Source organism: Dromiciops gliroides, chromosome 4 (genome assembly GCF_019393635.1).
Source record: "Dromiciops gliroides isolate mDroGli1 chromosome 4, mDroGli1.pri, whole genome shotgun sequence".
In the NCBI taxonomy this organism is placed as follows: domain Eukaryota; kingdom Metazoa; phylum Chordata; class Mammalia; order Microbiotheria; family Microbiotheriidae; genus Dromiciops; species Dromiciops gliroides.
In genome coordinates this window covers 435,217,738-435,230,275 of record NC_057864.1, presented here as the reverse complement: position 1 = coordinate 435,230,275, position 12,538 = coordinate 435,217,738, and the positions used below count along the sequence as shown (strand labels likewise).

The 12,538-nt window shown below is 38.6% G+C and overlaps 1 protein-coding gene across 2 annotated transcripts in view; it reads right to left on the bottom strand.

Moving 5' to 3' along the window:
* FAM102B (family with sequence similarity 102 member B) overlaps positions 1 to 12,538 on the bottom strand; it is an 86,468-nt gene that overhangs the window by 39,156 nt on the left and 34,774 nt on the right. For both annotated transcript variants that reach the window (XM_044002754.1, XM_044002755.1), the window contains exons 2-4: positions 10,112 to 10,232; positions 7,847 to 7,876; positions 4,880 to 4,996 (exon numbers count right to left, since the gene is read on the bottom strand). In XM_044002754.1, coding sequence (XP_043858689.1) covers positions 4,880 to 4,996; positions 7,847 to 7,876; positions 10,112 to 10,232 — 268 coding nt within the window. The remainder of the gene's footprint in view (positions 1 to 4,879; positions 4,997 to 7,846; positions 7,877 to 10,111; positions 10,233 to 12,538) is intronic.

Genomic DNA, 12,538 nt, shown 5'->3' with positions numbered 1-12,538 from the left:
GTCCGCTCCGAAAGCTCCTCCAAGGCCAGAGAGGGCTACTTCCTGTTGGGGTCCCTTTTTCTACTTTTTTCTCCCTCCCCCAAAGGGGAGGACCTTCAAGTTGTGTGGCTGAGACTGGTTCTCTGTTGCTGACGCAGTCTACAGCCTCTGAGGACACTCCTTCTCAGGGTTGGCCAAGTTAGACTAGGCCTGACAAGGCCGGCCAGGTGTGGCTCAAAATCTAATCATCTTAAGTGGGTACTTAGTAGTTTCTCATTCACACCCAATTCAAACACCACTAAATCAATCAAGTTGACCCTTGGGCGTCTACCAAATTCTATTATTTTACCACAGCAGCTATACTAATTCTGGACTTCTCCATTATTCCTACTTTCCCCAATAAGGTAGCTTCCCTTCCCCTGTTCTCTATCCATGGTAAAAAGAGGACTGGAATGGAGGTCAAGAGAATGAGGAACTAATTCAGACTCACTTATATGCAGATGTAAATTAGATGCTTTAGTATAATGTCTTCCCCCATCAGATTTTAAGTTATTTGAGAGAGGGGACTATCTTTGTTTTTATTTGTACTTGTATCCCCAGAGATACAGTGCCTGACACAGAGTGGGTCTTTAAAAATGTTTATCGACCAACAGATAAACAAAAACAACAACAACAAAAACACCATATAAAACACTAACATTAATACTAAACCTATATTTCTTACATGACATAAAGCAAAAATTAACTGATTTGCAAAAAGACATACATAGGTAGTAACACAATAATAGGGAGGAGATGTTGATATTCCTCTTTCAAGAGGATAAACAAAGATAAAAGGAAAATTATAGAATTACACAAATTAACTGGAGAAATTGGATGGAAAAGACTTATGATGTCTTCTGAATTGGATCACATTTACAAAAACTGACCATTAAAGCACACAGAAATTGCAAATGAATATAAAAAGGCTGAAATACTAAATACATCCTTCAGAAACCATAACGCAATAAAAATAGTAATCAATTTAGAGAACACAAATAAAAAACAGAGACCTAAATGGAGACTTGATGATATTATATGGCCATACTCAGGCCATAGGGTCTCCCCCAAGTCCATGCTCTTGCCCGACAGCATGTTAGAGTGCTCCTCCAATGTTGCCCCCAAACTGTGCTACTCCCATGTAGATGCAGCTGTTGTCTACTACACTTCTGAGAGTTCAAGCTTTCTGGAATTAATATTTATGTAACTTAAGCATGATGCATGTGAGATTTGACATTACTGTATAGAAGTCAGTCGGTCACTGTCTTATTCACATCTTCTGAAATAAAACCAACTCTATATATGCACCATTTCCCCCTTTACCTACTGTCCTTTCCCTCTCCTTCCTTTCACTGTTGAACTTCTTGACAACACCTGCTGCCTCTGTTTAAATGAATCATAGAATTATAAGATGTGAGAGCTAGAAGGAATTTAGAATTCAAACCCCTTTATTTTACAGATGAGGAAAGTATGGCTCCTAGATGCTCAGTGGCTTGCCTACTGTCACAGGCACTCAGTAGAGTCTGAATTAGAACCTCATTCTCTTGATCTTCATTCCAGTCCTCTTTGCACTATACCATGAGTAGTCCAGCTGGCTTCAGAAGGCTGAACAGCTTCCCAGAGAGGAGCATTCGCAGAACCTGATTTGAGTAGTTCAGCAGGAACAAAAAAGCCCCAACTGCTAAGTCCAGCCTGTCTTTCAGTCACTGGGCCCATTTCAACTATAAGCCTACTTGGATTCACAGATGGAAGGCTCAGTAATTTTCTCCATCAAGCACAGTGTGGATGCTACTATTAATACTGTAGGCAATTTGCCACCTATTTCTTCTTCAATAGTCTTCAATCTAGGTTTTAATCCATTAGTAAAAATGCATTTCTCAATGTCTCCAAATTGTCAAATGCAATTGTTTCTCTTAAATCTTCACTGTTTCTGTTGTATTGGGATGAACTGGGTTTTTTTTCTGTTTATTTGTTTTTGTTTTAGTGAGGAAATTGGGGTCAAGTGACTTGCCCAGGGTCACACGGCTAGTAAGTGTTAAGTGTCCGAGGCCGGATCCGAACCCAGGTACTCCTGACTCCAGGGCCGGTGCTTTATCCACTGCGCCACCTGGCTGCTCCCTGGATGAACTGTTAACACTAATTCCTTTCTTTGTTGAAATTTTCTCCTCTTAGCTTCTATAGTATTGTCCCTTTTTATTTTCTATCCATCCATCTATCTATCTATCTATCTATCTATCTATCTATCTATCTATCTATCTATCTATCTATCTATCTATTTATTTATTTTGCAGGGCGATGAGGGTTAAGTGACTTGCCCAGAGTCACACAGCTAGTAAGTGTCAAGTGTCTGAGGCTGGATTTTAACTCAGGTCCTCCTGAATCCAGGGCCAGTGCTTTATCCACTGCACCACCTAGTTGCCCTTCTCTTTATTTTTGACCATTTCTTTCTCCTTTTCCTCCTTCTACCCCTAGATTCAGTACTTCCTTGGTTTCCCTTTCTTTACTTTTATTCCACATGAACTTTCTATTCTAGTCAAACCCTGCCTAACTTTCCCAACTGCCAAGAGTTTTTAAAAATTTTTTTTTTTTTTTTTTTTGCGGGGCAATGAGGGTTAAGTGACTTGCCCAGGGTAACACACTTAGTGTCAAGTGTCTGAGGTCAGATTGTCAGATTTGAACTCAGGTCCTCCTGAATCCAGGGCTTGTGCTTTATCCACTGTGCCACCTAGCTTCCCCTTCAACTGCCAAGTTTTACTCATCCTGTTTCCTGCATCTGGAATTTCCTTATCTCCTCTTTTACACACATCCAAATATTACCCATCATTTAAAGTTCAACTAAAGTAGCACCTGTACCAGGTATCCTTCCCTGGCCATAGGTTACAGTTATTTTTCTGCTCTCTAGATTCAACCAGTACTTGTTGGAGTTGAAATGATCAAACTCTATCTATCTATGATAGATACTGATACAGAAATACCATCAAGGCTGGTGGGGGTAGAGAAGAGGGCAGGGCTGGGCCAAGACTTTACCTGGGGTTCTGCAGCCAACTAATTGCTTGCTATTTTAACTAATTATTTTGCTAACTTGGAGTTAAACTCAGTTGTTTTTATGATTCTAAAGACTTATAAGTGCTGTCAGTCCCTTAAATTTTGGTGTCCTAGGGCAAAACCCTAGTGGCTCTGCCCACTGATCACACCACTTCATCATATACTGCTCAGAATTATTACTCAATGATTTCATGCCCATGACCTAGGCATTTCCTTAAGAGGATTACAGATGAATTACCAACTCACATAAATAAGGGGAGTTTCCACACTGAAAGTACCTCACATTGATCAAAATCTCTGGTCTGTACCATCCTCCTTCCCCTCAAATGAAATGGGCTTTGTGAGGCAGTGAGTTCCCGTCACTGGAAATGTTTAAGCAAAGCTAAGTTAAGCTGATTATCTCAGGGATTCCTACATTGGGCAGGAGGTAGGATTTTTATGATTCTTTGTCCCAAAAACATTCTCTCTCAAACATTACTCCTGATTTTTTTTCCTTTTCAATTTGAATCAAAATGGAAGATACTTTAACCAAAATGGCCAGCTCCTATAGAGATAAATAAGCTCTCTTGTGTGTTTTCATTGTGTCACTAATCTTAGCATTTGTTCAGCTCCTTGACACAGGTACTCCATTTCCATAAAGCATGGGCATTTATTTACAAGAAGAATATTCTCTTTTGCTCTGTTTGTTCCTTCATTTAAGTGTGCAAGTACAGAGGCTTCCTAATTATAAAAGACAGCTGGTCTCTTTACAGAAGTGTTCTCTCAATCCTTTCTAGCAAAAGAACATTTGGCCTTTCTGGATTTCTAAGAAAAGGCAGAAACTGTCACAAAGGACAATCTCTATGCCCTATTTTATATGGAGGCACTAGGCAGACAAACATCCCTGAGATTTCAGGGGTACGGTGTTTACCCAATGAACGCTAATGTGGTGTCACTGAAATCGCCCACGTCTTCTCAATAACTTTGTCTGGATAGGTCTTCAGTTCCTTGGCAAAATGTTAGTGGATTGTATGACTATGAGGCTCCTAGAAGCCCTTGTCAACAATAGAAGGGCAAGAGTTACTTCCACACACCCCTACAATGGCTACCTGACTACCTCTGCAGCCCCTTCTCAGTTTACAGTAGTTGAGAGCATCCTGTTCCCTCTACCAAGTCCCCTGTAGATGGTCTCATAACCAGCCTCTGCATCATCTAGAAAGTCACTGCCGCTTCTCCCTCTCTCATTTTGTTGCCCAGGTGGTACTCCTCCCTCTCTGTTGTCATAATTATCTGGCCCAGACAGCATTTCTTTCTGCTGTTGTGGTACATCCCTGCACATGGACCCCAGAAGGAGGGGTTGACATAGATGACGTCCACTATGCATTCATCCGTCTACCACAGATGCTAAGGAACTACTTTTCAGGGGCTGTAGGCACTTTAGAATGCCCAAGGATGATCTCTCCACCATTCTCAGAAGTGACCTTTGAAGTGGTAATCTCTTTTATGAAGCGCGCAAGGGTTCGATAAAATCAACACTGGGAGCTTCTGTCTACCTCAGTGATTTGGGCCAGGCTGTTCTAACTGGTGAATTCTTCAGTGATTTTGACCAGATTCTCTTCTTTGTTTTGGTTTTGTGGACATTTCTTCAGCTGTGTCTCACTCCTAAAGCTCTCTAAGAGGTAGTGTGGAATTGTGGAAATCAAACTGTATCTTGAGTCAGGAGACACACTGACTAGATTCTTTTCACCATGATGTTGGATTTTACTTGAAAGCATAAAACGGTATCCATTTCTATTTAACATCTGTATATACATATACACAAATGAAATTTGCTTACTTTAAGAATAGAATTATCCTGTCTTGTATTTTTGGTATCATAACCTTCTAGTAAACAGCGACGAGTGGTATTTCCTGATCCAGCAAACTCTGCTAGGTTTAGATCTGCAAAACCCAACTATGAAGAAAAAGGGAAAATATTAGTAGAATATTTAGAAGCACTACTCTATTCATTTTCTACGATATTTTGCTAATGAACAAATGTCTGTTTTTGCAGAAGTTACCCTTGTATAGAAAGCACTTTATAACTTTTGAAGACCTTCCACAAAATACTCTCATTTGATCCTTACATCTACTCTGTGTTGTAATCAAGGTGAGTACTATTATACTAATTTTATGATGAAGTTACTAAGTCAGATAGCAGAGAAATGATTTGCTCAAGGTCACAGAATGAGAGCCATCACGGCAGAGTAGAGGAAGAGCTGGAGTCAAAGCCAGGAGTGCCTGTGTTCCTGCCTCCAAGCCATCTTCAACCTCTCGGCACTCTAAGTAACTCTTTAAGGCTCTGAGGTGCAGAGAAGGTAGAGTTTCCTCACCTTGGAGTTCCTCATCAATTCACAGGTCCAGCTGCTATCCCTGTTTCGTATAGCTAGTAAGTGATGAAGCCAGGACCAGACTCCATGTCTCCTGATTCTCTCAGGCTGTTTGCCACTATGTCATCCTAACTTCTCATTCAGAAAGTTCATTATTTTCAGACAGACACAATTTCGATTCTTTCCAATCTTTCCTGATCCCAGTTTACCACCACTGCCTAGTGGTGCCAAATGGCTTGAGATGGCGCACCTTTCACCTTCTGCTCAGGAGCCATAACAATTCAAGTGGTCCAAATGCTTTACCTGATACAACTTTCCCAGGAACCAACTATAGGATGTGTTATTCTGACAACCTCTCCTGTCCCCTCTCAGTGTACAGGAGTTGAAAGCATCCTGCTCCTTCTACCAAGTCCCTGATGGACTGGCCTCATACCCAGGCTCTTCTGTCAACCAGAAACTCACTGCAGCTTTGCTCTCTCATTTTGTTGCCCAGATTGTACTCCTCCCTCTCTGTTGTCAGCATCATCTGATCCAGATAGCATTTCTTTCTGTTGTGGCTCATCCCTGCATCTTCCCTCTACCTCCTACTTGCAACTTGACCCCATCCTTTTACTGCCTTAGGAATAAGCATAAAATCAACTCTACTTTTCATGTCAAAGGGCATAAAAGTTAAATTCTTAAAGTGAAAATATTGTATCTTCAAAAAAAAATTTAAATACCTGTTACCATAACCAGAATGTTTAAGAAAAATAAGAATGCAAATTGATATCTATTGTTAATATAAGTTAGCACCAGGATTAATATATAAAAGAAATGTGAACCATTTTAAAAAAGGTAATGAGATTTTATTTATAGGGTAACGTAGTGTTTTAGTGGACTCTTGGTGGTACAAAACTGGTTCAACAAAGAACAAAATAAGATTCTGGACTATATGGTGGACCATTTGTTTAATAACTATTTGTTTAAACCCTATTATGTTCCTGACACTATGCTAGGAACTAGAAAGATAATGACAGAGTATCACAGGAAGTTTACATACCATTGAAAGAGACAATATATACAACACATATAAATGTATGAAATACATACAAGGTGATTTTGCAAGGGATTAGCAGCTATGGAGATAATGAAAGGCTTCATGTAGCTTTATTTTGAAAAGAATAGACATTGAGTGCTGGAGGAAAGAAAAGAGGGAACTTTCAGTCTAAGGGACAGTCAATGCAAAGGCATGGAGGGTACTGAGGTATACCCATAGTTTCAGGGAGGGAAGGGAAAGTATGGAAGGAATGATAGCAAAAATGGTCTAAAAAATGAAGCTGAAAAGGAACGCTCAGATAGGCAGGAAGAGAACAAAGAGAATCAGTGTCAGGGAAGTCCAGAAAAGAGAAAGTGTGCGGTCAAAAGCATTAACTGTTATAGAGAGGTCAAGAAGAAGGAAGACTGAGAGAAGAAGGCCACCAAGTTTGCAATTGAGAAACCATTGCGACCTTTGCAGAAAGCTGTTTCTTTGGAGCGAAGAGGTTGGAAACTCGACTACAAAAGGTTGAGAAATAAGTGGGAGGAGGGGAAATGGAAGCAATGAGCACAGAAGGGGAGGTGAGAGAATGGAGGATAAGCTGAAGGGATGGTAAGGTCTCCTTTGGCTTCACACATTAACTTGTAGGTACTATCCATCTATCTTTGTATCACGTTACATTGTTATTTCACATAATGAGAATCACCAAAGGCTAAATCCATTGAGCTTGTGGGGTCCAGTGCAGGGCTCCAAAAATGTTTGAAGTCTTAGGAAGCTGTGTACATGATAATCACATGGTCATTCTCCCAGTCCAGAGATTCAAGGGTGATTGCAGAATGCATGTACCTACTGGAGGCATTTTAACACAGGCCTAAATCTGTTTGTATCATTTCTACCAGAACTAGCCAGGTTGTAGGAGCTGGAGTTTCAAGAGAATGGGGCTTAAAATGGGAACACTATAAATATTTCACCCCAGAGTTCAAGCAAAGAATGTCAACAAATAGATACACATTGCCCTCATGAAAGTTATTAGGTTTTAACCAACTTTTTTCTCTATGGGACTGTTTTGTTTTTGGTTTTTTGCAGGGCAGTGGGGGTTAAGTGACCTGCCCAGGGTCACACAGCTGGTAAGTGTCAAATGTCTGAGGCCAAATTTGAACTCAGGTGCTTCTGAATCCAAGTCTGGTGCTCTATCCACTGTGCCACCTAGCTGCCCCCTCTTGTATTTAATTTCTTTGTGCTTCCTTTATTTATGCTGTTGGGACAATTAATTGTCTTATAGTTGAGTCTTCAATCAGGAAGTGGCACATGGAGTTGATATAGATTACATCCTGAATTGCTTAAATTTCAGGCCAACAAATAGCAGTAAGGAATAAACAACTTTAAAAAAAACATTACTTTAGAGAATATATCTTTTTACCTTTGCATAAGCTTTTCCGCCTTTTAATTCCTGCCAAAGACACAAAAATATAACCATAAAATAATTATTCACCAAAGTCTTAAAATAGAATTTATCAAAGAAATCACTGTCATATGCATTAATATTTCATAATAAAATAGCAAAACACCGTAACAGGCTTTAATTGTAAACAAACTGAGAATACAAATGTCACATGTAACAGGGTCTTTTTTGGTAGGGAAAGATGAAGAAGGCAATGACAATAACAATATGTAATGTATCTATTTGCGGTATGCTAACCTGAGTTAACCAGAATTTCCCCAGGATTCAAATTGTATGAGAAAGATGGAAAAACTCATACTTAGGATTTAGTCAAAGATGGCTTGCTTAATGAGATGTTCTAGACCCTTACAAGAACATGAAAGAAAAAAACTATGTTTGTTATATTCTACCTAAAACAAACAAAAAAGCACTATTTTTAAAAAGTTTTCAGTGACAAAGGTTACAACAAAAAAAGGGTTTTCTGGTTAGTCATTAACTAGAATACTCCTATATATTGGCTATTTTTGTCAATTAAGGTTTTACTATGTGTAGATTTTACAGCCTAGTTGGAAACATAACCACGTGAAGATAGGCAGTTAGAAAGGATTTGATGGGTCCTCTTCAAATCAAGGTAAGTATTTAAGCACATTTAAAAAAATGATCAGTAGTAATTTGTAAGAGGGTTTACAGTAACGTAAATGCCACACATCAAAATTGCCAAGCAAAGTTACAAGTTATGATTTTAACAAATGTTTGTTGAACTGAACTTGAGGCAAACTAACTAAACAAAATAATGAAAAACAGAAGGTAGTGAGTACAAACATCATATGGTAGTAATGACTTGGATCATTCATGATTTAGATTATTTAGAATTAGTCATCTGTGTACATAGGTACAGTAAATCTTAATGCAGAGGAAAACAGCCCCTGCTCTACAACTAAAGATATGTTGCACTGTTATCTTAACCCACAGAATAAGGAAACAGTGCAATATGCTAGAGAGGATACCCCTCTTAAATGACTCTTTCCTTTTAAGAATGGACAACAAAACCTTCCAACACAGTAACTGAAACTAACAACATATGGAACGTTCCTCATCTTATAACTATACTTTAATGATAATTTCCTATTTGTGGGTTGTTTGGGTTGGGGTTTTTTTGTAATTCCACACCCAGCACCTCTTCAAAAGTTTGAGCAGGGAGGCAGCTAGGTGGCACAATGGATAAAGCACTGGACCTAGATTCAGGAGGACCTGAGTTCAAATTTGACCTTGACACGTACTAGCTGTGTGACCCTGGGCAAGTCACTTAACCCTCATTGCCCTGCCCGACCCGCCCCCCAAGTTTGATAGGTATTCAGTTTTAAATGCTTAAGCAATAATTAAGTAGGAGAGGTCATTTTAAGTCTGAGTTCAATAACAGGTTTATAAAAGTCTAAATTTACTACCTGAAATTGTCCTTTTGGCCTAATACCAAAACACAGTTATCCAAAATAATGTAACACTTAAAATTTACAAAGTGCTTTCACATATATTATCTCACTTGATCCTCTCAACAAAACCATGGATTAGTTATGATAGGAGTTATTACCCTAATTTTGCAGATGAGGTAACCGAGTCTTAGGATGGTTAAATGGCATGCCAAAGTTACACAGCCAGTAAGTAGAAGAAGCAGGATCTGAATATAAATCTGACTCTCCAGTTATCCTTGTTTTAATCAAATAAACCCAGCTATGTGGGTGAAAGAAAATTAAAGCTGCCTACTTCGTTCCCAAGAGAGAGTCACCAAGAAGGCTAAAATGCATCTCTTTTGATCTAGCATAAAAGAGTAGAATATCTAAGGTTATCTCAGGCCTCATGACATGAATTTGGCTTTTTGGGTTTTCTGAAAGTACTATAATAGTATCATATGCTCATATTATGTGCATATATTTATGCATTCTTTAGGCACGTTTCCAGGTTTCTCTTTTGTTTAACCCCCAATGTGATTATGCAATATCATTAATAGTAAGATATACAATGCTAATAAGACAGGCTTCTTGCCTTGTGTTTATACTTCTGACTTTAAAATTTCTTCAAATTTACTGTGTTTCTGTAGCAAATTATAATTACAATCATGGGAATCCCAATTACATGACATATCATAGGTATAACAAAAGAGAAAGGGCATAGCAATAATTATACAAAGAAAATTACTATGGAAATAATTATGGTTTGTAAAAGGGCTAAATTGTGTGCTATTTTTACCTTCCTCACAGAGACCCTGTAGATGCAAGGATCCAGAACACCCGTAGCCGCACTTGCGCTCATTTTGCACATAAATGAGAACTTCTTTCTCCAGTGAACACAGTTTGCTTGTACCACCTCCCTGGGGGGGAAAGACAAAGGAACCAGTTAATTACTATAATAGATATGTGTTTTAAAAAATTACACTCTTGTACTTTAGGCTGATAAGTGATACCGAATTGGCAACTAGGAGCTTTGGAAAATAACAAAAAGGGGAAAATACAAATTGATGTTCTTGTTCTAAAAGTCTGTTTAAGAAATTTGTTTCCTTTTTTCCCCCATATAAATATTTTATTATTTTCCAGTTACATTTAGAGATAATTTTCAACATTTGTTTTTATAAGATTTCTAGTTTCAAATTTTTCTCCATCTCTCCCCTCCCCAAGACAGCAAGTAATCTGATATAGGTTATATATGTACAATCACATTAAACATATTTTTGCATTAGTCATGTAATGAGAGAAGAATCAGAGCAAAAAGGAAAAACCTCAAAAAAGAAAAACAGAAATTTGTTTCCTTTGAAATATTCTTACCACCCCAAGTAAACTGAAAGTAAAAAAAAAAATGAATACGACTAAATACGCCAATGTGTATGCAGTTACCTCATATACAGCAATTTATTGAAATAAATTTACCTATATTCTGTTTCCTTCTCACCTCCCTAGAAATCCTGGGGCTGTTTTATGAAGTGTAGTTACATGAGACCACTTTTGATGTGAGTGGCCCCGCCAAGGTTTCTGGAGAGCTTTTAGGGTTCTGCTTGGAATCTGGAAGGGGGCCCAATCTGTTAATATGTTCATCCTCCAGTAGGCCTGCTTCTAAAAAGTTCAGTAAGGCTCAATAGCATACGGCAGTCCAAGAATTTTTCCCTTGATGTAGCTGGTCATTGAGAGCCTAAACATCTCACATAAATGGGGCCTGAGACCGTGTGAATCACCACACCCTTCTCTGCTGACCAGATGTGTTTCCATAAGGATTGGAATTGAGGGAGGACATATCTACCAAAGTTGAAGCTAAGTAGTACTGTATCCTTGCTGTTATCTTCTCTGCACTATAGCTAAGCAAAAAGCAAAACAAAACAAAATCCTTTCGTAAATTGGACCTACAAGCATCTGATTTTGTCCCAGTACTGAACCTGAGCAGGGTGCCAGCATTAGGCTGCCCCCAATACAGGGTTGCTCAATGAGGTGCTATTTGCTCTCAAGTTTCCCTGACACTATGTGCTTTGCCATGCTACCTCTCATGTATAATAGTCTTAGAGACATGACTGGGCACCGAGAGGTTAGGGGATTTGCCCATGGTGTCAGAGGCAGGACTTGAACCCAGATTTGGGACTTATCCACTGCCATAGTGCCTCTAAATGTAATTTAATCACTATGTAAAAGAAAATTCTAAAGAATTACAAATTATTAAATAATGTGAATGTGGAAACAAACCACCCCAATACTGCAAATCATTTTGTTACTAATTATATTTGTATATTATAATCCTGATGAAAAATTGTTGTTGAATTTAACCTATATATGTCAAAAAATTGTGAGATATGCTAAAGGTAAAGTGAGGTTGGCAAGAACAATTAAAAAGGTGTTTTTTAAAACTACACTGGGGAAAGAAGAACAAAGAGAGTAAAAAACTATTTGTGGTAGATGTGACAATGATAACAGATAACAGAGGGAAAAGGCAGAGTTCAACTGTTATTTTCCTTGTTTCCTCAGTTGAGAATAATTTTTATACTGGAATGGGCAGTATGGAAAGGGTTAACAGGGAGCTGACATCCACAATAAGTGGAGCCATGGTACTGAGCTCTTCCTTGGGAGTTCTAAAAAAGGGGTAGATCTTATCAAATTTACAGAAAATAGAAAGCTCTCAAGAATGGCTAAGGAAGGGGAACTAGGTGGTGTGGGCAGCTAAGTGGTACAGTGGATAAAGCACTGGCCCTGGATTCAGGAGGACCTGAGTTAAAATCCAGACTCAGACACTTGACACTTACTAGCTGTGTGACCCTGGGCAAGTCACTTAACCCTCACACCCCGCCCCCCTCCCCAAGAATGGCTAAGGAAGAAGACTGATGAGAAAAAGATATGATACACAATTGAAACAATTCAATCCTGACTTATTTAAACAAGTTATTGATAATGAAAATGGGTAAAAGACACTAAATTAAATTGACAAAAATTACAATAAATTCTACACAGAAATTTAATATAAATCAACTGCCATAAAAAGGGAAACAAGACTTTAAAAAGTAACTTAAGTTGCTAGTATGTACAAGAGGCAGCAAATCCCATTTCAATAATAATATACCTTATTTATTTCATGTCCACTGTCTCATTACTCCTTATAAAACCCTATGAAGTGGGGCAGATATTCCCATGTGACACATAAGGA